The 26,759-nt window shown below is 36.1% G+C and overlaps 1 protein-coding gene across 1 annotated transcript in view; it reads left to right on the plus strand.

Moving 5' to 3' along the window:
* MTX2 (metaxin 2) overlaps positions 1 to 26,759 on the plus strand; it is a 69,349-nt gene that overhangs the window by 24,955 nt on the left and 17,635 nt on the right. The window contains exons 2-3 of the mRNA XM_003907658.4: positions 760 to 807; positions 1,752 to 1,798. Of these exons, the coding sequence (XP_003907707.1) occupies positions 760 to 807; positions 1,752 to 1,798 (95 nt within the window). The remainder of the gene's footprint in view (positions 1 to 759; positions 808 to 1,751; positions 1,799 to 26,759) is intronic.

The raw sequence follows: 26,759 nt of genomic DNA on the forward strand, positions 1-26,759 counted from the left end.
AAACACTGGGAGATTGGTAATATTCTCTTTGTAGCTGCAGTCTTCTCTAGATGAGAGATTAAGGGTCAAGTCAAGTTTCATTTCAGGCCTAAAATTACCTTTACTGGCATTATTTCACATTGTAGTTACGTAATGCTTCATCACGCAACTTTGCTCTAATTGTGTTTGTGGGGTGGTGTTGGTAGGGTCAAGGCAATGAAATCTTCTGGAATACAACAGGATTCCTCTGTATTTTTAAATACTGCCAGATTGTGGGGAAAGATGGACAGTTTGATACAGATATATTTGATTCTTTCGTATAATGTCCGCTTGAAAGTTTACTTTGTTAAAAGTTTACTGTAAAATATTAAAAATATTATTTCACTACATTTTTTTGTAGTAAATTAGACATCAGTATCTTTTTATACATATGAGTAATATTTAGAATATGTCTGTGTTTGAAAGAAGCTAACGGAATTGTAGCATATGGGCTATTTTGTTTTTTTAATTCTCATTTTGGATTGGGCAAGGTATCTTCCCCTCCTCCCCACTAAAAAAAATTCAGGAAACGATAAACCAAACATGCTTTTAAAACAAGTTTTCTGACCTACTTATACTGGTTACCATAGAATCTAAGATAGTGTGATTAGTTGCCGTGTATACGTCAACCTTAGCAATTGACTTTAAATGCTCTAGGCAGATGTACATGATTATTAATTTGGTTTGTTATTGATACGTTTTTGCTCTATGTGCCTAATTATCACTGCCTTGTTTCCATAGCTGCAGAACCTTGGCCTGAAAATGCTACGTTATATCAGCAATTGAAAGGTAAATTCTTGTTCACAATTAAAAATGGCTTTGTATCAAGCTGTATGTATTACAAAAAAATCCTCAGTAATACAATTTACTGCAAAGAGAATATAACATGTAAAAGAAGGGATTCCCTTGTATAATTTGTCTAGGAGGTTTTACCTAAAGTTGTATCTGCCAGTGTAAACCAACTATTCATGGCCTATAAGGTCCTTAGTTTATTATTGACTTGTTATATTGGCTGCTGTAGGCGGTGTAAAATGATGTGGTTGCAGGAGAAGTTGGCAGATTTACTGCACCAATAGCTGAGACAGCAGATTTTTGAAGTCCTGTGGTAAAGTGGGCTCTCAGTAAAAAGGAACTGTTAAAATGTATAGGCTAGGATGGTTCAGGCTCCCTTTAGCAGCTCTTCATATATCATCAGATCACATTATGGACCCCATTTGGGGCTTAGCAGCCTGCTACAGTTGTCAGAAGACTGCAAAGTAATGAAGACTAATAGGCAGCAGCCCTAGTCTTCTAAGCATGGAATTTTTATTGCAGCAAACTTGTCATCTTTCTTTTGTGTGACAGACCTAGATACACTGTGCAATATTAACTGCAAGCTGGTTTTATATTATTGTGAGTGCTTTTACTTTTAACTAGAAGGGTTTCAGCAGATTTTACTTAATTTTAATGAAGAGAAACATTTCTTGAAAACGAAAAATGAGTTTGATTTTAAGTGAACAATTTTAATTACATTGCTGATAAAATGAGATAAGTGATCAAATAATTTTAGAGGGAACTGTCCTAGTTTATCATTATTTGTGATAATTTAATCAAAATTATAATTGTATAATAACATTGATATAAAACTTTTGAATTTAGTGGTAGGCAATACCTTTGAAAAAATATAAATACTTTTTAAAAATAAAAATATTATATTCTATTTGGTTAAGTTATGCTTCATTGTATTTCCACAGGGGAGCAAATTTTACTTTCTGACAATGCAGCTTCTCTTGCAGTGCAGGTAAATATGTAAATAATATAATATGTTTTTCACCCCCTATGTGATTTGCATCATTTTTCATTGCAATTATATTTTTCCCCTTCCAAAAAGTCTGATACTATATGTTTAGATTTTTTCCTGTGTGATTTACCATTATCTATATAACATTGCTTGTTTGTGAAGAATAATTTTATTATGTAATATTCAGTTAATTGTCAGTATATAAAATAAACAAATTATTTTTTTTTTAGAAATCACTTCGATGTGCTAGGCACATTCTGTATCTCAGCAGTTGGTTTGCTTTGGCTGGATATGATGGTGTTGATTATTTGGGGTGATATGTTCATTTGTGGACTCACAATTATTTCCTAATTAATTTGTTAAGATTTATTTATCACATATTTTTAAGCATTGTTTTGCTCATTGCACTCATTGGCCGCTAACTTTAATCTGGTAATCTTGTAGTAGTGTTCTGGTTCTCTAGCCACTCCTGATATATTTATTGATTACATGAGTGTTTATTATTCCCAAAACCATTTAGGAAATGTAATAGTTCTTCAAGTTGTATATACCATTTGTATAATCCAAAAAAAATTAGTGCCCCTGTAAACTTTAAGCTGCATTATAGGAAAAATAGGATACTTGCAGATGTTTTGCTTAAAACACAATGTTTATGATGTAGGTTATGGAATTATAGTTATCCAATCAATTTGCATATTTAGCTGCTATTTGCTTAGCTTGTGTAGTTTAACATAGGACTGAGCATGTAGACTGTATCCACTAAATGTCTGTTGTATGAATAGTTTATAAGTGTGGTGAAAGTAGTCATGCCTTGATAACAAATGTAAAAGTAAATGATTTGCTGTGTATAAAATAGTATTTTCAATCTTTGTATCTTTGGAAAGATAGTTTCAAGGCACTGTGAATATTTTAGTTGAAGCACTGATTCTTAACCCTTTTAAAATTGCTATTTTGGAGATAACCCTTTCAGGATCTGGCAAAAGCTGTAGAACATTTTTCCAGAAAATATACCCAGGCTATTCTGCATGTGGTTTCGTTAGGTTTACTGAGTTTCCTGCTGAAGCTATCTGGATCCCCTAGGAAGAGCCCCTGAAACTACATAATAGTAGTTTAGGAAGTGCTGAAATAATTTTCATCAAATAGAAAGGTATTTTGGGTAGGAATATACAGTGTTTTTCAACTGGGCAGCTCTTTAGTACTTCCCCTACTGCCATCCTGTGACATTTGACAATATTTAAGTGTTTTTGCTTGTCAAAACTGTTGAAGGGTAGAGTGCTATTCTCATCTATTGGTTAGATGCCAGAGATGCTGCTAAAAATCCTAAAATGTACAGAGTAGTCCCTGCACAACAAAGAATTATCCAGCCCCAAATGTAAATAGATTTGTCAAGGTTGACAAACCCTGGAATAGATGGGTTAGCCAGTTTTCAGTACAAACCAAAATACCATTATATTACCATTTAAAAATAACGTTTCAAATAATCCAGAGAAGGGAGGAAAAAATAAATCTTAGTGTGTATTTTATTTGTTAATTCTATTTTTATGATTTCTATTAATTTGCTTTCTTATGGTTTCTCAAATCATAGTTGCAATTAAAAATAAAACCAGAAAAAAGGACCTTTTACAATGTAGAATTTTCCTTAACCATTTCAATGTTTTTATCCTACATATGTCACTTCGATGATAAATTAAGCAGCATATATTAAAATTTCTTGGTTTTCTTCAATATTCTTTGGCTTGACAGCTGATAGTAGCCATGACTATAAATGTGACTTTTCCAGATATCTGATGTAAACTTTATGGAGTAATTTTCTTCTATATAGTGGGCCAGCATTCGTTTAGAAGAATCAGTTAAAGGCCTACATTTGATGTATAAAATTGATCAAAACAATGTGACAGGTATCCACAAACTGGATTATTTTCTAGAAGATACCAGATATCAAACATCAGATATTTTAATAGTCTGCCAGTTAGGCCATTAGGAAATTTAAATTTTACTTAACATATACACTTGGTGTTTGTTATGCCCCTGAAACTAAGTGGTTAGGTCTTTTTGGACTCTAGGAACTTTTATGATTTCAGTTTAAAAATAAATGTTTTTTTCCTGTAGGTATTTCCCCTTAGATTTTCTATCCTTCACTCTTGTATGTTGAGTATAGTGAAGTATTAGTATAGCATGTTTCTCTGGTCCCTTGAGCCAAATGTGTATATATGCAGTATTATACACACATGCACACGCTAGAGAGACAGAGAGCTATCTTCCATTCTGTACTTGTGCTTTGAAGGACTTAAGCTTATACTGATTAGAAACAATAACTTTGATAATAATTCTCTGTTACTATTCTCTCTTACCCCCAAGTCCAAACCAGCCATCTAATAAATACATAGCATTGGTCACATTTGTGATTTGAAATTTTCTAGAAGCCTCATTTTAAAAAAGTAAAAAGAAATAGGCAGAATGTATTTTAATAATATGCATTATTTTACCCAGTATATCCAAATATTATTTTAATATGTAACCAACACATAATTTATTAATGGGACATTTTTTATATTAAGTTCAAAATCTGAAGTGTGTTTTACACTTACGGTACCTCTCAATTTATGCTAGCCAGATTTCAAATGCCCAGTGGTCTCGTGTAGCTAGTGGCTTTTGTGTTAGACACTGTTATTAATAATAGAATACAATATGAGCAAGACATAATATACTCTCCAAGGTTTTGGCAAAAATTGTTTTGTTTAAGAAGTTTATGTCTATTGACTGAGTATATGCTGTCTTTTATAGAAGATTCCAATTGGTATCTGTTTCAAAAACAGCAAACCCTAAATAGAGCTCTTTATTTCAAGTTTGCTCAAATATAAAATAGAGATATAATAGAAGCTATCCTGTTGGGTAGGATAGGATTGAATATGTTAACATTGAATATGAGAATTGAATATGTTAACATATGTAAATCACTTAGAAAAGTACCTGGCATATTGTAAATATGCAATGAATGCTAGTTGTTACGTTTTTCTCTCCTAATTCTTTGAAAGAAATACACATATTCAGTGTCAGTAAGAGGAATGGAAGCTTGCAGGCTTGATAGTACCTGAAAACACTAGAGTAATTGAAAATAAATGTTATGTGTAAGAAGAATCTTGTTTGGACATGCTTGTGTTTGTGTGAACATTAATTTTTGTAATCATTCTTTATCTAAAAATTAATATTGAATGCTTTAGTGCAAACAATTTTATTAATACTGAATAATATGTTTTAAAACTATTTATTGAATACTTTTATTGCATAAGACACTCTATTAAAAGCTTTTATGTGCAGCATTGCGTTCAGTCCTTCCCATGACCCTAGTGCACAGTAGTAGTAGTATCCTCATTTTAAAGATGTGGAAACTGAAGCTCAAAGATGCTTCGCCCACATTCATAGAACCCACAAATTGTGGAGATAAACAGAAAACAACAACAACATTGGCTGAGTGCCACCTGTGCTTGTCACTGTGCTGAGCTCTTAATTCATACTAACCCATTTAATCCTTATAACAACTGTATGAGGTAAGTGCTGTATAGGGTAGGTATCATAAATAATCCTTTCACACAGCTACCCTATGAGGTAGGTACTATTATTATTCCTATTTTCCTACAGATTAGGAAAGTAAGGCAGAGAGGTTAAACAGTGAGCTCAAAGTTAAATAAATAGTGCTTGGCAGAGCTGGAATGCAGACCTAGGAAGTCTGGATCGACAGTCCACACTCATAATACTTGGCTGCATATTGGTCTAGTCCAGTGATACAGATCTTGAGGTTTTACCTAACAATAAGTGATCATTTAATCACAAATTATTTCTGACATTTCTTAGTAAATTATGTCTTATGATTAATCGTTTACATTAAGGAGTAAAAGAACATGTCTTAGCTTTTGTATCTTTGAAATGGGATAAAGATAATCTTACCTCTATAATATTATGAAGCTCAAGATAGGTAATAAATGGGAAATTCTTTTGAAAAAAGTGAAAGGAATAGGAATGTAAGATGTTGAATACAGAATTAGTGCCTATTTTGACTGTAAAGATTTATGTACTTATTTTGTGAGTGTCTTTATATAATAAAATGTTACTTTCCAATAAGTTTTAGAAGTCTAATGTGCTATCCATTGTGCAACAGAGATTTTCTAGTAAGTTTTAGAAAGAATTTTGCTTTATGTATGTGAAGCCAGTTTTAAAAATCTGGGGTTTTTTTTTTGTATGGCTTAATCTACATATTATAAAAATTTGACCTTTTTTTTGGAGTGTCTCAAACTGATGATCATTATTAGAATATTGCATGAACAAGTAATCTTTTTCCTTACTTTTTTACTTCAAGTTAAGAATAGCATTTAAGCTCAGGTGTCCTTGTTCCATTTAATATTTTTACTTTTTCTTATTGTTTGTTAATAAATGCTTTTCTCTAAAAGTGAAAGGGAAGACAACAGAAAAAAACTATTTTCTTTCTGTTGAATATAGTATATAATTTGAAAGTCAGCATTTTGTTTTGTTTTGCTTTTTTGAAAAGGAGTCTAGCTCTGTCGCCCAGGCTGGAGTGCAGTGGTGTGATCTCAGCTCACTGCTGGCGTGATCTCCACTCACTGCAACCTCCATTTCCCAGGTTCAAGTGATTCTCCCACCTCAGCCTTCTGAGTAGCTGGGATTGCAGGGATGCACCACCAAGCCCAGCTGATTTTTTTGTATTTTTAGTAGAGATGGGGTTTCACCTTGTTGGTCAGGCTGGTCTTGAACTGCTGACCTCAAATGATCCACCCGCCTCATCCTCCCAAAGTGCTGGGATTACAGATGTGAGCCACCACACCTGATCAAAAGTCAGCATTTTTATAGGCCCCATTAATGCTGGGACATAAACACTCACATTTCAGATTTGATGATAAATGCTTAGCTGACCCTTGCATTTTCCTTCTTTTAGCAAATGAAGCTTTCTAGAAGGATGGATTAATTATTGGTTAAATGATAATATCCAAATGTAGTGTTTAAGAAAGAGCAGGAGAGAGGAATATCTGTCTGTCTTTTGAGGCTGCAGGTTGATTACTGCATTAGAGACAAAACTTTGAGTGTGAAAATACAGCTACTGTAAATTTGTCGTGTCATTTAAATGGCCATAGTAGACAGCTACCTGCAGAATTTTAGAGGAAATGATTTTGAATTTTCAGTTTGGTTGGATACATTTTGTTTTAAACGAGTTGTTCAGGGTTTTATGCCATTTTAAAGGGTCAGTTTAAACCTGATGTAAATAGAAGTAGGATGGACATTAGTATATGTATTTTAATAAATAATATAATATTCTGTGAAAAACCTTTAACAAATTGACAAAACTTTATTAAAGCCTCAAAGTATAAAATTTTAGGTTTTTAAAATTTGTACATTCCTCTTAATTTGATTGTCCTCTGTCAGATGAGGCTTCTGAATTCACTTTCAGGGTTAGGTGAAGGAAAGGAAAGCTAAGGGATAAATATAACTTAGTGTACATTTATGAGATACAGAGACTTGTAAAATCCTTTTCAGTATTCCAAACAAGCAAAATGGAGTCTGCAGATGTTTGTTTGATATCAGTGAGTTTAAATTCTTCAGACTGATTGTCTTACATTACATTATTATAGTTTGTGTGCCAGAAATGTTAAAGCATTTTGGTGATTTATGCTTATAAGACCTTGGATTATTTCAGTATATAAAATGTGATCTTTATCAAGATAATTGTGAACTGAAATTGCAAATAGAATTTAGCAGGTTAAAAAACAAATCTCAATATTAGTTTCTCAACACTTAAATGGCATGGTGTATATAAAACATTAAAATTGGTCAGTGTAGAATTTGTGGAAATGAAGTATATTCCAAATAGAATTAGGTGGCTATAGGAGTTGTTGTTTTTAGTAATTCGTGAAATAATGTGAAATGGTTATAAAGGGTAATGGTTTGCTAATATAAATATATATTTAACTTAACAAAATTCACACTCCTGCAGTTCTGAGAGATTGCAACTTAGAATAACAACTGTATACTTTTTTGTTTAAAAAGTAAATAGCAAGCAGGACTTTATAATTTGTTGCTATTAAACAGAACAATAAAGATACAGTAGTAAGATGGAAAAACAACAGCCTTTTTTTTAAAACAGAAAAAGGCTAGAATTCTTCATTATTAGATATACAATATCAACATAATCAATCTAGCAACATTATATTTGAGCTGAAAATATACTTAAATTTGAAACCATACACTACCCTGTGTGAGTGAAACATCTTTCATATAGTTCTAAGATGAAATTACCCTTGAATGAATAGCATCTTCATTTATCTTCAAACCCCTTCTGTGCTTTTAGTGAATCTATTCTTTCAACATTCTACAACAAGAATTACATTATACCTTTATACCAGAGTACTTCTGCAGTGTGAAATAGATTGGTTTGGAAAATGAACCTGGCTTTGCTATAAATTACATTCACAGGTACAAAGGAATTTGTTATTTTGTTTAAAATAGTCATAAATATAATTAAGGTCTTAATTTATGTTAAACTACAAATATGGCTATTATGGTAACTGGATTAGGAACTTAATCTGTCACTTCAAGAATGATACCTAACACTTTTCATTTATAACCTTAGATACTTTATTTCAATTACAGGGTCTGCAGCTGTTTGATATAAAAATGAATTATTTTATAGATAGATTTGTTCATGGTTTTTAATTTTAAATCATGCCTCTTCAGTAAGGTAGAAAATAATTCTTCAGTTGTCACAAATTTTCCTTTGTGTCTGGTTGAAAAAGGATATGAATTAAAATTCACAACCATTTTTATTTTGTGTCCTGAAAATGGCGTTGCATGCTTGAGAATAGTCCTTAGTGAATTCTTACATAAAATATTTCAAATTTAATTAGGAAATGAATAGAAGCTTTGTCTTAAAGAAGAAAAACTTGATGTCTGCTGTCTAAGGATAGCTTTACCTGGTTGGACTGAAAATGGATTGCTACCTGTCTAGAATTTGAATAACTTTGTTCATGTGACTTACATAAATTTAGAAGCTGTGTTTATAACCCCTCGAATCCCATGGTATTAATCAGTGTAAAGCATCTAATCTTTAAAAGGTTATTAAAGGCAATTCTTTAAAATTTTGATTTACTTTTATATTTTTATTGGCAAGCAATCCTGATTTTATTGCTTAGGTGCAACTAAAGAGAGTGTGCTGTGTATCTAACTTGAAAGACAAATGTTCATTTTGTCTTTGGAATAAAGAAGAGGAAAGAAGACATTGGTGCTGGTCATTGGCAAGTGTTTCAATACTGAGTTACTATTAGTTAATTAAAGAGAAATGAGTGTATTTTATGTTCCTGCCATCTGCTAGTTCATCCTAAGAACTTTAATTTTTTTTGTTATTATTTTTCTCAGTTGGGAATTTTTTTCTAAGTAACAAAATTTTAAAGCATTCATTATAGGAACTCAGAAAAATAATATATATATTTTTTCCTTTTCTCCCCCACTGTTCATTCAGTGGCAACTATGTAACTGCTATGGTGTTAGGTTCCTGGGTTACAAGAATTGTTCTTTCTGTACCTTTGACTATTTTATAACTCTTGCTTAATTTTGACCCTACAACTTTATGAAAGTAGTAAACAAGATAGACATGGTCTGTATGTACTAATGAAGCTTATATTCTTGGGAGGAGGGGCTTTTATCAGTTCATTTATCGGTTTTATCAGTGTGTTATTTATATGTAATTCTCACAGGGAAAGCTTGTGTCTTTCTCTATTCTAGTTGTCTTTTTTGTTGCTTTCGGAAATAACCTGATTTTTTTCTATAGCTGTCAGATGTTGATGTATCTAAAATTGACTTAGATATTCCAGGAGTAGTTTCTAGGTGAGAGTTTTATTAAGGAAGGTCAATCTGTGAAGTGATATGTCTTCAAATGTGCTCTCAAATAACATTTCATATTTTTTGGTAACAAATTCACTCTCTTTAAAGCTTTTTTATGCTTATTGAATTGTGGTTTCTGTTTTCTACATAGATAATAATAATAATAATTATTATTATTTGTACTTTAAGTTCTAGAGTACATGTGCACAATGTGCAGATTTGATATATAGGTATACGTGTGCCATGTTGGTTTGCTGCACCCATCAACTCATCATTTACATTAGGTATTTCTCCTAATGCTATCCCTCCCCCAGGCCCCCACCCCCTGACAGGCCCCGGTATGTGATGTCCTGCCCTGTGTCCAAGTGATCTCATTGTTCAGTTCCCACCTAAGAGTGAGAACATGTGGTGTTTGGTTTTCTGTCCTTGTGATAGTTTGCTGAGAATGATGGTTTCCAGCTTCATCCATGTCCCTGCAAAGGACATGAACTCATCCTTTTTTATGGCTGCATAGTATTCCATGGTGTATATGTGCCACATTTTCTTAATCCAGTCTATCATTGATGGACATTTGGGTTGGTTCCAGGTCTTTGCTATGTGAACAGTGCTGCAGTAAACATATGTGTGCATGTGTCTTTATAGTAGCATGATTCGTAATCCTTTGGGTATATACCCAGTAATCAGGTTGCTGGGTCAAATGGTAATTCTAGTTCTAGATCCTTGAGGAATCGCCACACTGTCTTTCACAATGGTTGAACTAATTTTCACTCCCACGAACAGTGTAAAAGCATTCCTATTTCTCCACATCCTCTCCAGCATCTGTCGTTTCCTGACTTTTTAATGATTGCCATTCTAACTGGCATGAGATGATACCTCATTTTGGTTTTGATTTGCATTTCTTTGATGACCAGTGATGATGAGCATTTTTTCATGTGTCTGTTGGCTTCATAGATGTCTTCTTTTGAGAAGTGTCTGTTCATATCCTTTGCCCAGTTTTTGATGGTTTTTTTTTTTTTTTGTAAATTTGTTTGAGTTCTTTGTAGCTTCTGATATTAGCCCTTTGTCAGATGGGTAGATTGCAAAAATCTTCTCCCATTCTGTAGGTTGCCTGTTCACTCTGATGGCAGTTTCTTTTGCTGTGCAGAAGCTCTTTAGTTTAATTAGATCCCATTTGTCTATTTTGGCTTTTGTTGCCATTGCTTTTGGTGTTTTAGTCATGAAGTCCTTGCCCATGCCTATGTCCTGAATGGTATTGCCTAGGTTTTCTTACAGGTTTTTTATGATTTTAGGTCTAACATTTAGGTCTTTAATCCATCTTGAATTAATTTTTGTATAGGTGTAAGGTAGGGATCCATCTGCAGCTTTCTACATATGGCTAGCCAGTTTTCCCAGCACCATTTATTAAGGGAGTCCTTTCCCCATTTCTTGTTTTTGTCAGATTTGTCAAAGATCAAATGGTTGTAGATGTGTGGTGTTTTTTCTGAGGCCTCTGATTTTGGTACCAGTACCATACTGTTTTGGTTACTGTAGTCTTGTAGTATGGTTTGAAGTCAGGTAGCGTGATGCCTCCAGCTTTGTTCTTTTTGCTTAGGATTGTCTTGGCAATGTGGACTCTTTTGGTTCCATATGAACTTTAGTTTTTTCCAATTCTGTGAAGAAAGTCATTGGTAGCTTGATGGGGATGGCATTGAATCTATAAATTACTTTAGGCAGTATTGCCATTTTCATGATAATGATTTTTCCTATCCATGAACATGGAATATTCTTCCATTTGTGTCCTCTTTTATTTCATTGAGCCGTGGTTTGTAGTTCTCTTTGAAGAGGTCCTTCACATCCCTTGTAAGTTGGATTCCTAGGTATTTTATTCTCTTTGTAGCAATTGGGAATGGGAGTTCACTCATGATTTGGCTCTCTGTTTGTCTGTTAATGGTGTATGGGAATGCTTGTGATTTTTGCACATTGATTTTGTATCCTGAGACTTTGCAGAAGTTACTTATCAGCTTGAGATTTTGGGCTGAGACAATAGGGTTTTCTAAATAGACAATCATGTAATCTGCAAACAGGGACAATTTGACTTCCTCATTTTCTAATTGAATACCCTTAATTTCTTTCTCTTGTCTGATTGCCCTGGCTAGAATTTCCGACACTATGTTGAATAGAAGTGGTGAGAGAGGGCATCCTTGTCTTGTGCCAATTTTCAAAGGAAATGCTTTCAGTTTTTGCCCATTTGGTATGGTATTGGCTGTGGGTTTGTCATAAATAACTCTTATTATTTTGAGATATGTTCCATCAATACCTAGTTTATTGAGACTTTTTAGTGTGAAGGGCTGTTGAATTTTGTCAAAGGCCTTTTCTGCATCTATTGAGATAATCGTGGTTTTTGTTGTTGGTTCTGTTTATGTGATGGATTACGTTTATTGATTTGCGTATATTGAACCAGCCTTGCATCCCAGGGATGAAGCCGACTTAATTATGGTGGATAAGGTTTTTGATGTGCTGCTGCTGGATTCAGTTTGCCAGTATTTTATTGAGGATTTTTCGCATTGATGTTCGTCAGGAATATTGGTCTAAAATTCTCTGTTTTTGTAGTGTCTCTGCCAGGCTTTGGTATCAGGATGATGTTGGCCTCATAAAATCAGTTAGGGAGGATTCCCTGTTTGGAATAGTTTCAGAAGCAATGGTACCAGCTCCTCTTCGTAGCTCTGGTAGAATTCGGCTGTGAATCTGTCTGGTCCTGGACTTTTTTTGGTTGGTAGGCTATTTATTATTGCCTCAATTTCAGAGCCTGTTATCGCTCTATTCGGAGATTCAACTTCTTCCTGGTTTAGTATTGGAAGGGTGTATGTGTCCAGCAATTTATCCGTTTCTTCTAGATTTTCTAGTTTATTTGCGTAGAGGTGTTTATAGTATTCTCTGATGATAGTTTGTATTTCTTTGAGATCGTTGGTGATATCCCCTTTATCATTTTTTTATTGTGTCTGTTTGATTCTACTCTCTTTTCTTCTTTATTAGTTTTGCCCAAAACCAGTTCCTAGATTCATTGATGTTTTGAAGGGTTTTTTGTGTCTCTATCTCTTTCATTTCTGCTCTGATCTTAGTTATTTCTTGTCTTGTACTAGCTTTTGAATTTGTTTGCTCTTGCTTCTCTAGTTCTTTTAATTGTGATGTTAGGGTGTCAATTTTAGATCTTTCCTGCTTTCTCTTGTGGGCATTTAGTGCTGTAAATTTCCCTCTACACACTGCTTTTAATGTGTCCCAGAGATTCTAGTACATTGTGTCTTTGTTCTTATTGGTTTCAAAGAACATCTTTATTTCTGCCTTCATTCTTTTATTTACCCAGTAGTCATTCAGGAGCAAGTTGTTCCGTTTCCATGTAGTTGTGCGGTTTTGAGTGAGTTTCTTAATCCTGAGTTGTAATTTGATTGCACTGTGGTCTGAGAGACAGTTTGTTGTGATTTCAGTTCTTTTACATTTGATGAGGAGTGCTTTACTTCCAATTATGTGGTCAATTTTAGAATAAGTGCAATGTGGTGCTGAGAAGAATGTATATTCTGTTGAATTGGAGTGGAGAGTTCTGTAGGTGTCTATTAGGTCTGCTTGTTGCAGAGCTGAGTTTAGGTCTTGGATACCCTTGTTAACCTTCTGTCTCATTGATCTGTCTGATATTGACAGTGGGGTGTTAAAGTCTCCCATTATTATTGTGTGGGAGTCTAAGTTTCCTTGTAGGTCTCTGAAGACTTGCTTTATGAATCTGTGTACTTCTGTATTGGGCGCATATATATTTAGCATAGCTAGCTCTTCTTGTTGAATTAATCCCTTTACCATTATGTAATGGCCTTCTTTGTCTCTTTTAACTGTTGGTTTAAAGTCTGTTTTGTCAAAGACTAGGATTGCAACCCCTGCCTTTTTTTGTTTTCCATTTGCTTGGTAGATCTTCCTCCATCCCTTTATTTTGAGCCTATGTGTGTCTCTGCATGTGAGATGGGTCTCCTAAATACAGCAAACAGATGGGTCTTGACTCTTATCCAATTTGCCAGTCTTTGTCTTTTAATTGGAGCATTTAGCCCATTTACATTTAAGGTTAATATTGTTATGTGTGAACTTGATCCTGTCATTATGATGTTAGCTGGTTATTTTGCTCGTTAGTTGATGCAGTTTGTTCCTAGCATCGATGGTCTTTACATTTCGGCATGTTTTTGCAATGGCTGGTACCGGTTGTTCCTTTCCATGTTTAGTGCTTCCTTCAGGAGCTCTTGTAGGGCAGGCCTGGTGGTGACAAAATCTCTCAGCCTTTGCTTGTCTGTAAAGGATTTTATTTCTCCTTCATTTATGAAACTTCGTTTGGCTGGATATGAAATTCTGCGTTGAAAATTCTTTTCTTTAAGAATGTGGAATATTGGTGCCCACTGTCTTCTGGCTTGTAGAGTTTCTGCCAAGAGATCTGCTGTTAGTCTGATGGGCTTCCCTTTGTGGGTAACCCAGCCTTTCTCTCTGGCTTCTCTTAACATTTTTTCCTTCATTTCAACTTTGGCGAATCTGACAATTATGTGTCTTGGAGTTACTCTTCTTGAGGAGTATCTTTGTGGCGTTCTCTGTATTTCCTGAATTTGAATGTTGGCCTGCCTTGCTAGGTTGGGGAAGTTCTCCTGGGTAATATCCTGAAGAGTGTTTTTCAGCTTGGTTCCATTCTCCGCATCACTTTCAGGTACACCAGTCAAACATAGATTTGGTTTTTTCATATAGACCCACATTTCTTGGAGGCTTTGGTCATTTCTTTTTACACTTTTTTCTCTAACCTTGTCTTCTTGCTTTATTTCATTAATTTAATCTTCAATCACTGATACCCTTTCTTCTCCGTGATCGAGTCGGCTGTTGAAGCTTGTGCATGCGTCACGAAGTTCTCATGCCATGGGTTTCAGCTCCATCAGTTCATTTAAGGTCTTCTCTACACTGTTTATTCTAGTTAGCCATTCGTCTAACCTTTTTTCAAGGTTTTTAGCTTCCTTGAGATGGGTTCGAACATCCTCTTTTAGCTCGGAGAAGTTTGTTATTACTGACCTTCTGAAGCCTACTTCTGTCAACTCGTGAAAGTCATTCTCCATCCAGCTTTGTTCCGTTGCTGGCGAGGAGCTGTGATCCTTTGCAGGAGGAGAGGTGCTCTGATTTTTAGAATTTTCAGCTTTTCTGGTCTGATTTCTCCCCATCTTTGTGGTTTTATCTACCTTTGGTCTTTGATGTTGGTGACCTATAGATGGGGTTTTGGCATAGATAACCTTTTCGTTGATGTTGATGCTATTCCTTTCTGTTTGTTAGTTTTCCTTCTAACAGTCAGGTCCCTCAGCTGCAGATCTGTTGGAGTTTGCTAGAGGTCCACTCCAGACCCTGTTTGCTTGGGTATCACCAGAGGAGGCTGCAGCACGGCAAATATTACTGCCTGATCTTTCCTCTGGAATCTTCATCCCAGAGGGGCATCCATGTATATAAGGTGTCTTTCAGCCCCTACAGGGAGGTGTCTCTGAGTTAGGCTACACGGGGGTCAGGGACCCACTTAAGGAGGCAGTCTGTCCATTCTCAGAGCTCAGACACTGTGCTAGGAGAAGCACTGCTCTCTTTAGAGCTGTCAGACAGGGATGTTGAAGTCTGCAGAAGTTGTCTGCTGCCTTTTGTTCAGCTATGCCCTGCCCACAGAGGTGGAGCGTAGAGGCAGTAGGCCTCCTTGAGCTGTGGTGGGCTCTGGCAAGTTCGAGCTTCCAGATGGCTTTGTTTACCTACTCAAGCCTCAGCAATGGCGGACGACCCTCCCCTAGCCAGGGGGCTGTCTAACACAGATCGATCTCAGACTGCTGCACTAGCAGTGAGCAACGTTCTGTGGGTGTGGGAGCCACCGAGCCAGGCCTGGGAGAGAATCACCTTGTCTGCTGGTTGCTAAGACCTTGGGAAGAGCACAGTATTTGGGCAGGAGTGTCCTGTTTTTCCAGGTAGTCTGTCACGACTTCCCTTGGCTAGGAAGGGGAAATTCCCCGACCCCTTGCGCTTCCTGGGTGAGGTGACGCCCCGCCCTGCTTCTGCTTGCCCTCCATGAGCTGCGCCCATTGTCCAACCAGTCCCAATGAGATGAACCAGGTACCTCAGTTGGAAATGGAGAAATCAGCCGTCTTCTGCGTTGATCATGCTGGGAGCTGCAGACTAGAGCTGTTCCTGTTTGGCCATTTTGTGGCTGTGGGCCAGATCATTATTGTTTTTAAGTTGAATTCCTGTTACTGTTTTCTAAAGCAATATCAACTTACTGATATTTGTAACTATTGATTTTTAAAAATATCTCTGAACTTAACGAGTTACATCTAACTTTTTAAAACAGTGAATTCTGAACCCATAAAATTACAAAATGCTAATTTTTGCTATAGTTTACTAGCTTTCTATGAACTTAGGTATGTTTGCATTTATTTTTAGGAATATTTATGGCTTGTTCATTAAGCAGATGTTTATTGAGACTTTATTGTATGCCAAGGACTAAAGTAGTAAAGAAGATAGACATTGTCTATGTATATTAATGAACCATATATACTTGGGGGATGGAGTCCTTCTGTCAGTTCATTTATCAGTTTTATCAGTGTGTATGACTCTAAAAATTATTCATAAACATTTATATCAATATTAAGATATCTCATTTTTGCTTTGTTAGAAAAGATTATATTATATAATTATATATATTGAAAACATAAAGCATATATTCATTATTCTTTTGAAAAGTTCTATTGGGCCAGGCGTGGTGACTCACGCCTGTAATCCCAGCACTTTGGGAGGCTGAGGCAAGTGGATCACCTAAGGTCAGGAGTTTGAGACCAGCATGTCCAACCTGGTGAAACCCCATCTCTACTAAATACAGAAAATTAGCCGGGGGTGGTGGTGCATGCCCGTAATCCCAACTACTTGTGAGGCTGAGGTGAGAGAATCACTTGAATCTGTGAGGCGGCGGTTTCAGTGAACTGAGATCGCACCATTGCACTCCAGCCCGGGCGACAGTAGTGAAACGCCATCTCAAAAAAAAAAAAAAAGAAAAGTACTTTTGGTTATTTTCCTTTATTCTTTTAACATCTTTCTAGAAATTTTTATCTCAGTACACACTCTTGGTATTTTGATTTTATAGAAGTAAATGCAATTAAATTATAGTATGTAATAATTATTTTAATTTTTCTCATAAGGAGACATAGGAAAAGGTAATAAAATAAATGAAGCCAGCTTGCTTTTGAAGTCACCGAGGTTAAGTGGTCTTCCTTCCTTTGCAGATGAACAAATGAATATTTATTATTATGAATGCTGTTACTACTATTAATAATAGTACCTTATATTTTTTGAATTACTCTGTGTCAGATAGTGTATAAAGTGTTTTACATATAGAACTTCAATTAATCTGCCTGATTGTCTAATTTAGAAATGAGAAAACTTCTGAGGTAAAGGTACTTTCTCAAGCTAACATTTCCCAGTATTCTACCCAGAGAGCTGTCTCTGATATTCTGCTCATTAACTTCTTATTGTTCTAGACTGATTCTTTTTTTTTTTTTTTTTTTTTTTTAAAGGAGATAGGGTCACTCTGTTACCCAGACTGGAGTGCAGTGGTGCAGTCTTGGCTCACTGCAACCTCCATCTCCCAGGCTCAAGTGATTCTCTCACCTCAGCCTCCCAAGTAGCTGAGATTACAGGTGTGTACCACCACCACCCAGCTAATTTTTGTATTTTTAGTAGAGATGGGGTTTCACCATTTTGGCCAGCTGATCTTGAACTCCTGACTTCAAATAATCCACCCGCCTTGACCTCCCAAGGTGCTGGGATTATAGGCGTGAGCCACTGTGCCTGGCCTTACTGTTCTATACTGATTATTAAGACTGATGCAGAGGATTTCCTTCTTTTAAATGTATGTTCACTCTAGTCTTTTTTTCACTTAGGTAACTTGCTTTTAAAATCTGTACTCTGTTACGATCCATTAGGTTCTGCTAGGGTACTTAATCAGTAAAATGTGTTGGTAGTTGCCCAGTCATGAGTGGTAGGGTTTATGACTCAGCAACAGAAAGTAAGAATAAAGGATGGTAAGGACAGCAATCTCAGTGAGGCAGCATCATTTCTGTGCACAATAGCCACCAAGGCTGACTGTTTCCATTCAACCACGTTGAACCCTTTTTACCATTTTCTGAACTATGTATTGCCTTTTTTAATTTTTATTTTAATGCAGTTAAAATAAAGGATATTTGATATTTTAAAAAGTGTTGTAGAGTCTGTTCCCTTACTCCTGTCAGAAACCATCATATTTAGGGCTGGATGTGGTGGTGGCTCACGCCTCTAATCCCAGCCCTTTGGAATGCCAAGACGGGCAGATCGCTTGAGGCCAAGAGTTCACCACCAGCCTGGCCAACATGGCAAAACCCCGTCTCTACTAAAAATACAAAAAATTAGCTGGGTGTAGTGGTACATGCCTGTAGTCCTACCTACTTGGGAGGCTGAGGCATGAGAATTGCTTGAGCCTGGGAGGCAGAGGTTATGGTGAGCCGAGATTGCACTGCTGCACTCCAGCCTGGGTGACAGAGCGAGACTCTGTCTCAAAAAAAAAAGAACAACAAAAAACCAAAACCAATATATTTACTTTTTTCTGTAAACGAATTGGGTTACTTTTTGGCTTTACATTTAGTTTCACTGATTTCTTGCAACATTTCTTTCTGGGATATTATTAGTATATTTGGGATTGAAGACTTGAAATTAGATATGTGTAATATTTAAGATGTTTTGTTGATTTGCACATTAATGTTATTCTGTTTACCTGATTTTCTTTATTATAAGACCTGCATGCTTACTTTTGACATCCCAAAGATTGGGCCATAGTTACTGAGATTTTAAACGATTCAAGCGAACAGTGGTTCCTTCATGTGTAACTTCTCAGTAAATTTTCAGAAGATCATACTGCTCTTATGGGACAACTTCTTAGCTTCTTAAAGCTTCTCATTTAACCAAGACGTTAAATTGACTTTTCAGTTTTTAAACTTGGTAGGCTATAGATGCAGGAAGCAGAAAAGACCAGAGATGAAGATTATATTTTTATTCTGCCTGACATCTGTAGTTCTTCTTATTTCTTAACACCTTGATAAGTATCATACCTGCAGGAAGTGCTAACAGATAGTATTATGTACATTTGTAGGCACGTCTGTCAGTTGTGTGCACAAAAGAGGTTGGGTGGCCTTGAGGACTGGGCTTCTCAAATTTTTAATAGAACTTGCTTATCTGGTTTTCAAAGCACATGGCTGTACTCTTAGCAATTCTAGGCCTTTGAAAAAAGAGTAGAGTTGTCTGCTATTCATTTCTCGTCAGAAGTCTATCCAAAAAGTGATAATTAGAGACGACGTTCTAAAGCCTTGTAGGTCCCCTTCCTTCCACCAAACCTGCTCACCTCAAGTTTTTCCTTGGTAAATACCAGTTCCATCTTTCTAGTTGTTTATGCCAGAAACTTTTAGTCATTTTTGGAGATCTTTTTCCTATATCCGCATTGAGTTATCAGCAAAACTTCTTGATCCTCCCTTAAAAATATAGCTAGAATCTGACGTATCACTTTCATCACTCCCACCCTGGTCCAGGCCACCATCATATCTTGCCTGGATCATTACAAAAGCTTCCTAATTCGTTCTCCTGCTTCAGTGGTTCTGCTCTCAACAGTCTAATCTCTCTATAGTTGTGTCCTTTGAAGTGTTCAGTTAGATTACGGCAATCCCCAGCTCAACACCTTCTAATGATTTCTTGTCTCACTCAGTAGAAGCCAAAGATCTCACAATTACCTATAACGTCCTACATGATATTTTTGGTTGCCTCTCTGATCCCATCTCTTAGTACTCACTTCCTTACTCCCACATAGTCATACTGGTCTTGTTAACTGTTGGTGAAACATAGATGAAACACAAGCCTGCTTCAGGCCTTTAAACTTGGACTATTCTCCCCTTAGATATCTGCATGGCTTGCTCCCTAACTTTCTTAGGTTTATGGTCAAATGTTTCCTTATTAGCCCTTATCTGACTACCCTATATTTAATAGCCATACCTTTACACTGCTTTGTATTTCTAAGTAGCAGGAATTACCATGCATATTTTCTGGTTTATTTGCTTGTTATCTGTCTCCATTGTGATGTAAACTCCATAAGGACTGAGACTTTATGTTGCCTGCTTGTCCCAGTAGCTAGGGCAGTCCTTGATACATAGTGGGTGCTCAGTATATATGTGTCAAATTTATTTTTGTAGGTACTCAAAGTTATGTCTTTCTGGCAAGTTAGCTCACCAGGAAGTTTCATAGTGGACCAGATAGCCTTTGTAGGCCTTTTTGAACTATGTTTTAATGTTTTGCTCTAGGTGGTTAGAAGAAACAGCGTCATGAAAAGCATTTTTGCATTTGGCGTTATGTCATCTTATGTAATTCAGTAGCCCTTATTAGAGATTCCAGAGGAGAAATGTCTTTTGGAATTTAGTGTAAGAAATCCAGTTGAGGAGCAACCTTACTCTTTATTTTTTGAGTTTTTGTTTGTTTGTTTGTTTGTTTGTTTGATTTTTGTTTTGACGAGGTCTTATGCCTATCACCCAGGCTAGAGTGCAGTGGTGTGATCATGGCTTACTACAGCCTCAACCTCCTGGGCTTAGGTGATTCTCCCACCTCAGCCTCCCAAGTAGCTGGGACTACAGGCACACACCATCATGCTTGTCCATTTTTTTGTGTTTTTAGTTGAGATGGGATTTTGCCATGTTGCCCAGGCTGGTCTTGATTGAACTCCTGGACTCAAGTGATCAGCCTGCTTTAGCCTCCCAAAGTGCTGGGATTACTGGTGTGAGCCACCTTGCCCAGCCAACCTTATTCTTTTTTGAAGGCTATAAATATTCCGTTGATGGATGCATCACAATTTGTTTTAACCAGTCTTTTATTGATAGGTATCAAGCTGTTGTTATTATTTTGCTGTTATAAATAGAGCTTAAGTGTGAATATCCTTACACATATCTTGTATAATTTTTTACATATATGTTCATATTATATACTTATAGCAATAACATTTCTAGTTCAAAGGATATGTACATATAGAATTTTGGTAGACCTTACCAGAGTGCTCTCAGAAGGTCACATTGATTGTATATTACAACCAGTGGTTGACTATGAATGGTGTTTTGGATTTTGACTTAAGTGTCTTTTTTAAAAAAAACAAAAAACAAAAAAACTTTTATTTTCAGAAGTTTCTGTTGCTTTGTTTTCAAAAATTCACATGACTAAAACTAGACGTTATTGTTTACATTTTCATATGTTCATTTATTTATTCATCTGGTAGTCATCATCTGCCTGTTATGTACGAGGCACATAACTTCTTTCCTTCCTTTTTTCCCTCTTCCTTTTTTCTCTCCCTCCCTCCCTCCCTCTACACCCTGATCTCTGTTCTTTTTTCTCATCTTAAGATAGTGATACTTGTACATACCTTATAGGGTAAAGTTCTTGTGCAAGTACTTGGCATATAGTCAAGTGCTCAGTAAATATTCGCCATTATAATTTTTCTGTGAAGTTGTCTTGCTCTTTGCAGTTTTGTTTGCCAGTTCCTTTTTCTGTGGTTTGTTTTGGCTGTATATTTTGTTTGAGGCTTTCCTCAAGTATCTGTTGATCTCTGCTAACAATTTATAGTTAAGAGTAAGGCTAAAGAGATGAGGGACTTTTTGACATGTGGCTGTCACTGTAGGTTGATTACATATTGAAAGGTCATTTTTGTTACTCACTATTCCTAGCCCACCCCACCCCCAATAAAACCATCAATATGTAGATTTCTTTTCTCTAGAGAGATATCCTGCAGTGATATCCTATGTTTGGGAGCTGAGAGGGGAGAGGGATCCTGTGTGAATCTTGTTCAGTATGTATACTTACCTTTAACTTTGCCTCTTTCAGAGTGACACCTCACCCAGTGCCCTCTGCTGTTTGGGTCCCTCTAGTTCAGTTTCTCCAAAGAATAAATCTTTCTCTTCTGCTAGACTGGGGGAGGGCTAATTGTCTGATGCTTAGTTAGACTTTCATCCAATCCTTTATTTGCTGTCCTATATCTCACCTCTGCCTTCTGTGTTACTTGGTGCTTCCAATTTTGGAATCTTCCTAGTTTCTGTGATGCAAATGTATTGATTTTCTACTGTGCAAACTCTTAGGTTTCAGCTTCCTCTGCCCTGCTAAGTCTGCCTTCCATCTTAGAAAAATGGGTTGACATCTTTGGTCTGCTTTTGTCTCCTCTGCTATTCTTTATGTTTTTCTGGGTGTATACCTTTTCTGTTTCTTCATTGTTATTTTAATAGAGTTTTTTTAAAGGTTGCAGAGATAAATGTGTAAGTTTAGTCCTTCATATTTAACCAGTTATTGATGATCTGGTAATAGTTTTTTTTCTTTCAATTTTTTTAAAGTGAAAAACCCTGCCCCTGACACCCTACCCTTTCAAGTGAATTTTTAGATGTTATGAATTAATGTATTCAATATGTCGAAACTACATCAAGCTGATTAAATTTCAGGGTCTTAGAAATCGGATACAGGCAGTTATGTTCTGTGTGCATATACATATGTGTGCATTTAAGAAATTTCCTACCAGGTACTCACTATATATAAAATATGGGTGCAGTTTTAATGCATTCTTCAGTTCTTAGTTTTCACATATTAATACATTTGCCTCATCATTTTAACAATTTGAGTTGCTCAGCAAATGAGTAATCTTTATATTCTCTCAGAAATTGGAAATACGGTATTTAATGTGTCACCATCATCAAAAGTTGATTGTATCACTTGCAGGATTTTTGGACTCTGTGCTATCATGCAGCTTTTTAAAAATATGTTTGGTATAATCACTTTCAGATGATGTCAGCTTCTCTTGCTAAGGTCTCCTTTATGTACTGATTACTGTTGTTATATATCCATGCTATCTGATAGACCTCATCACATCACACTGTGATGATGGAAGTGTTCTGAATCTGGACTGTTCAATAAATACAGTAGCCACTAGCCACATGTGCCTGTTGAGCACTGGAAATGTGGCTAGTGTGACTAGGGAACTGAATTTAAAATTTTATTCAAACAATTAAGGCGCCACATGTGACTAGTGGCTGCCATATTGGACAGCATAGTTATAAAACGTTACTCTAATAGGATGTGCTAAGTGTTTTATTCAAATTATTTTATGCTGTTATTCATTTAAATTAGTTTGGAATAAAATATTCAACGGAGGAATAAGAATTAGCTGAGTTGTTCCAAGTTCATTATTCATTATTATAATTTGAAATACATTTTTCTTTGACTTCCATAAGAATAAAAATATGCAGATTGCTATTTCTGAATTGAAAAGAGGATATGTTTAGGTGAGTGTGCCATGCCAGTTATTTGGAGTATTTTTGTGTGCTGATAAGATATTGAAAGTCAAAGCGGAAGGTGAAAGTGAGCCTCTCCAGTGTTTTATTCCATCTTTCAAGAGAAAGGGGAAATACTGTTTGAACCAAACCTTGCTATTGTTTTAAAGTTTTTATATTACTGAAAATAGTCATGGTAATGTTTTGGTTTTGCTTTTTTTTTTTTTTTTGCATGATCATAGCTCACCTTGAATTATTGGGCTCAAGCTATCCTCCTACCATAGCTTCCACAAGTAGCTGGGACTATAGGTGCCTGCCACCACAGTGCTGCTAATTTTTTTTGTTTGTTTGCTTTGTTTTGTTTTGAGACGGAGTCTTGCTCTGTCACCCAGGCTGGAGTGCAGTGGTACGACCTCAGGTCACTGCAACCTCTGCCTCCCGGGTTCAAGTGATTCTCCTGCCTCAACCTTCTGAGTAGCTGGGACTATAGGCATGCACGCCCGGCTAATTTTTGTATTGTTAGTAGAGTCAGGGTTTCACCATGTTGGCCAGGCTGGTCTCAAACTCCTGACCTCATGATCCTCCCGCCTCGGCCTCCCGGAGTTATAGGCATAAGCCACTGCGCCCGGCCTGTGCTGCTAATTAAAAAAAATTTTTGTAGAGAGAAACTCTTACTATGTTTCCCAGACTGGTCTTGAACTCTCAGCCTCAAGGAATCCTCCCTCCTCGGCCTCTGGAAGCACTGGGACTGGCCTGTTTTTGCATTTTTAAAGTTTGGATGAAAATGCTTTGTGACATCAAACTTTTTTGTGAACTGCAGATTAATTGGTTAACTAGAATTATGTTACCAGTTGAGGTCTGTAGTAAGTTGAGTGTCATTTAATTGGTAAAATTGTCAGTTAGTTTTTATAAAAAAATAAAAAGCATGGGACCAAGAAGCATGGGTTTTGGGAGTTGAAGGTTGCATTAAGCTGAGATTGTGCAACTACACTCCAGCCTGGGCGACAGAGTGAAATTCTGTCTCAAAAAAAAGAAGCATAGGTTTGATTGCAGAACATTACAATTCTGCTTTTATTTTAAGTGAAATACAATATTTTTGGAATATTAATTAGCATAGTTACCACTATGCATGTAGTTTAGCAAAATATACTATATTTACTACTTTATACGGTATTATTATTGTTAACAGTTGAATATTATTCAGGCCTTTGAGAAGATATATTAAACAGTTATTTCAAACTCTTTTTTTGTTCTACTGAAGGCCTGAATCCCTTCTTAGTTTCTCATTCTCAGCAAATGATTTCTCCTTCCATTTCATAAAATATGAGCACTCACATTCTTGTTCTTTCGTATCAACTTGCAGTCATCATCACTGATTCCCCACTACCTCTTGCATTACAGTGGAAAAAGTTTCTTATTCTGACAAAAACAGATCTCTCCAGCTAAGGTCTTATTTCCTCCCTTTTTACCTATTCTTTTTTTTTTTTTTTTTTTTTTTTTTGAGACAGGGTCTCATTGTATTGCACAGGCTGGAGTGCAGTGGTGTGATCATGGCTTACTGCAGCCTTGACCTCCCAGGTTCAAGCAATCCTCCTACCTCAGCCTCTTGAGTAACTGAGACTAAAGGTGTACACCACCATGCCCAGCCAATTTTTTAAACTTTTTTGTAGGAATGGATTCTCCCTATGTTTTCTAAGCTGGTCTTGAACTCCTAGCCTCAGGTGATCCTTTTGCCTTGGCCTCCCCAAAAGTGCTGAGATTATAGGTGTAAGCCAGTGCTCCTGGCCACATGGATCTTGTATATCAGTTATTTCACTTGTTTTATGTAATTTCAGCCTATCTCCATTATTTTTTTTCTTTGTGTTTTAATAAGCTCCACTCTTCTTCATATGTAATATGTAATAGAACCCTTCTCCTCCCTTCTTCCTTTTTTTCTGATCCAGGCTTTTTGAAAGAACTGTTTATGTTCATTTTCTCTAATTCTTTCCTTACAAGCCATGCTTTGACATGATTTTGATGCATGCTGAAGTTTGAGAATCACCACCCTACCCTATCTTTGTGGGTCAGTCCGGAAGCTCACTATTATCGCTATGAATTGGAATCACTGGTTATAGGTTTTAGAGGACTCTTAGTTTCCACTTAGACACAGAAGAATCAACTTCTGGTGGGGCAGGATGGTGTTTAAACTTAGAAATCATGACTGTAGGTGAATTAATTAAGATGAGGTTTGGCAGTGAGTGACAGAAACCCAATATAGTGGTAGCTTAAAAAGATAGTTCACTTCTCGTACAAACATGGGTAATCCAGGTTTGGTGACTATGATTATCAGGAACCTAGGCCCCTTTACTCTCGTTGCTCTACCATTTCCAACACTCAACTGCTACTTCCTGGTTCTGTTTGGCTGCTATAGCTATAGCCATCCTTTTTACATTCTAGTCAACAGGGAGGAAAAAGAGGAGATATTTTCCCCTTTTAAAGAAACTTCCCAGCAGTTGTCCAGAACTTTTAGTCCATTTGGCCATACCCAGTTATAAGGCAGCCCGGAAAATAAGTTTTTATTTTAGGCAGCCTTGTTTGCAGATGTAGTTTCTACCACTGTAGGGAAAGGGGAGAACATATGTGGCAGGAATAACAGCCTCTGCCATGATAAGCTCTTGGGAGCTTTGAATGGCTCAATCAGTAAACAGTATTGCTTATTATAAGTAGTGCACTATGAAAGGTTAATTGTGGGAAAATGAGGGAGACTGGGGGGAGGAGAACAGAATTGCAAAAAAAAAAATTAAAAATCTCCCGCTTGGTTTTCTAAGAGATTCCATTTACTTGGGGAGATCAGACATGCATACGTAAGTTACAGAGCAATGTAAGAATCAGAGGATGTAATTGGGGGGGGGGAATCAGACTCATGTGGGATTTATTTTTGGAGGCAGGCATCTCTAAAGGACTGGAGTTTTGAGAAAACAGAAGAGAATTGACATACTTTTGGGTAAAAGGAGTTCTTTGTAGAAGATATTAGTCACTGTATTGTACCCTTAACACTTAACAAGAGTCTTAATACTTATTTCTAATCTAGAGCTGAGGAAGGAATTATAATAAACCTATGAGAAATCTCTGTGAGTAAAATGATAAATAATATCCTTGTTAATTTATTAATTTATCTTACTTTTGACATCTATTTATAGTACTTTCAATTTCAAAATAGATAAAAGGTTTGTCTTCCAATCTGTATGTGGTAATTAGAACCATTGCAACTTATGACTTCCCAATTGAATAACTGAATGATTTTATAGAAATAACATAGTAAATTTTGTGAATAGAGAAAAAGAAGCCAAGGAGTCATAGAAGAGAGAACAAGGAGAGTGAACGTTGAGTATTGTAAAAAACAGTGGGCTTGGCGGAGTTCACTGGTGTCTTAAAAACATTTAAAAATGAATTAGTGTGATCTAGTAATAGAGTTTTGCATTTTTTTATTTAATATTATAATGTGTACATTTTTTCTTGTAAAAATTTTTCTACAGCACATTTTTTCTTGTGGTAAAAATTTTTTTAAAGCATGAGTTTTAAAATTGGTTGTATAGCATTCCATAGTTTGGATTTACTATAATGATTTACCCCATACCCTTATTATTAGACATTTAAATTGCTTATAACATTTTTGTAACTATGAACAAAGATAAACAATTTAAGTCTTTAAAAAGTGAATTAGTGAG

This window comes from Papio anubis, chromosome 10 (genome assembly GCF_008728515.1).
Source record: "Papio anubis isolate 15944 chromosome 10, Panubis1.0, whole genome shotgun sequence".
NCBI lineage: Eukaryota > Metazoa > Chordata > Mammalia > Primates > Cercopithecidae > Papio > Papio anubis.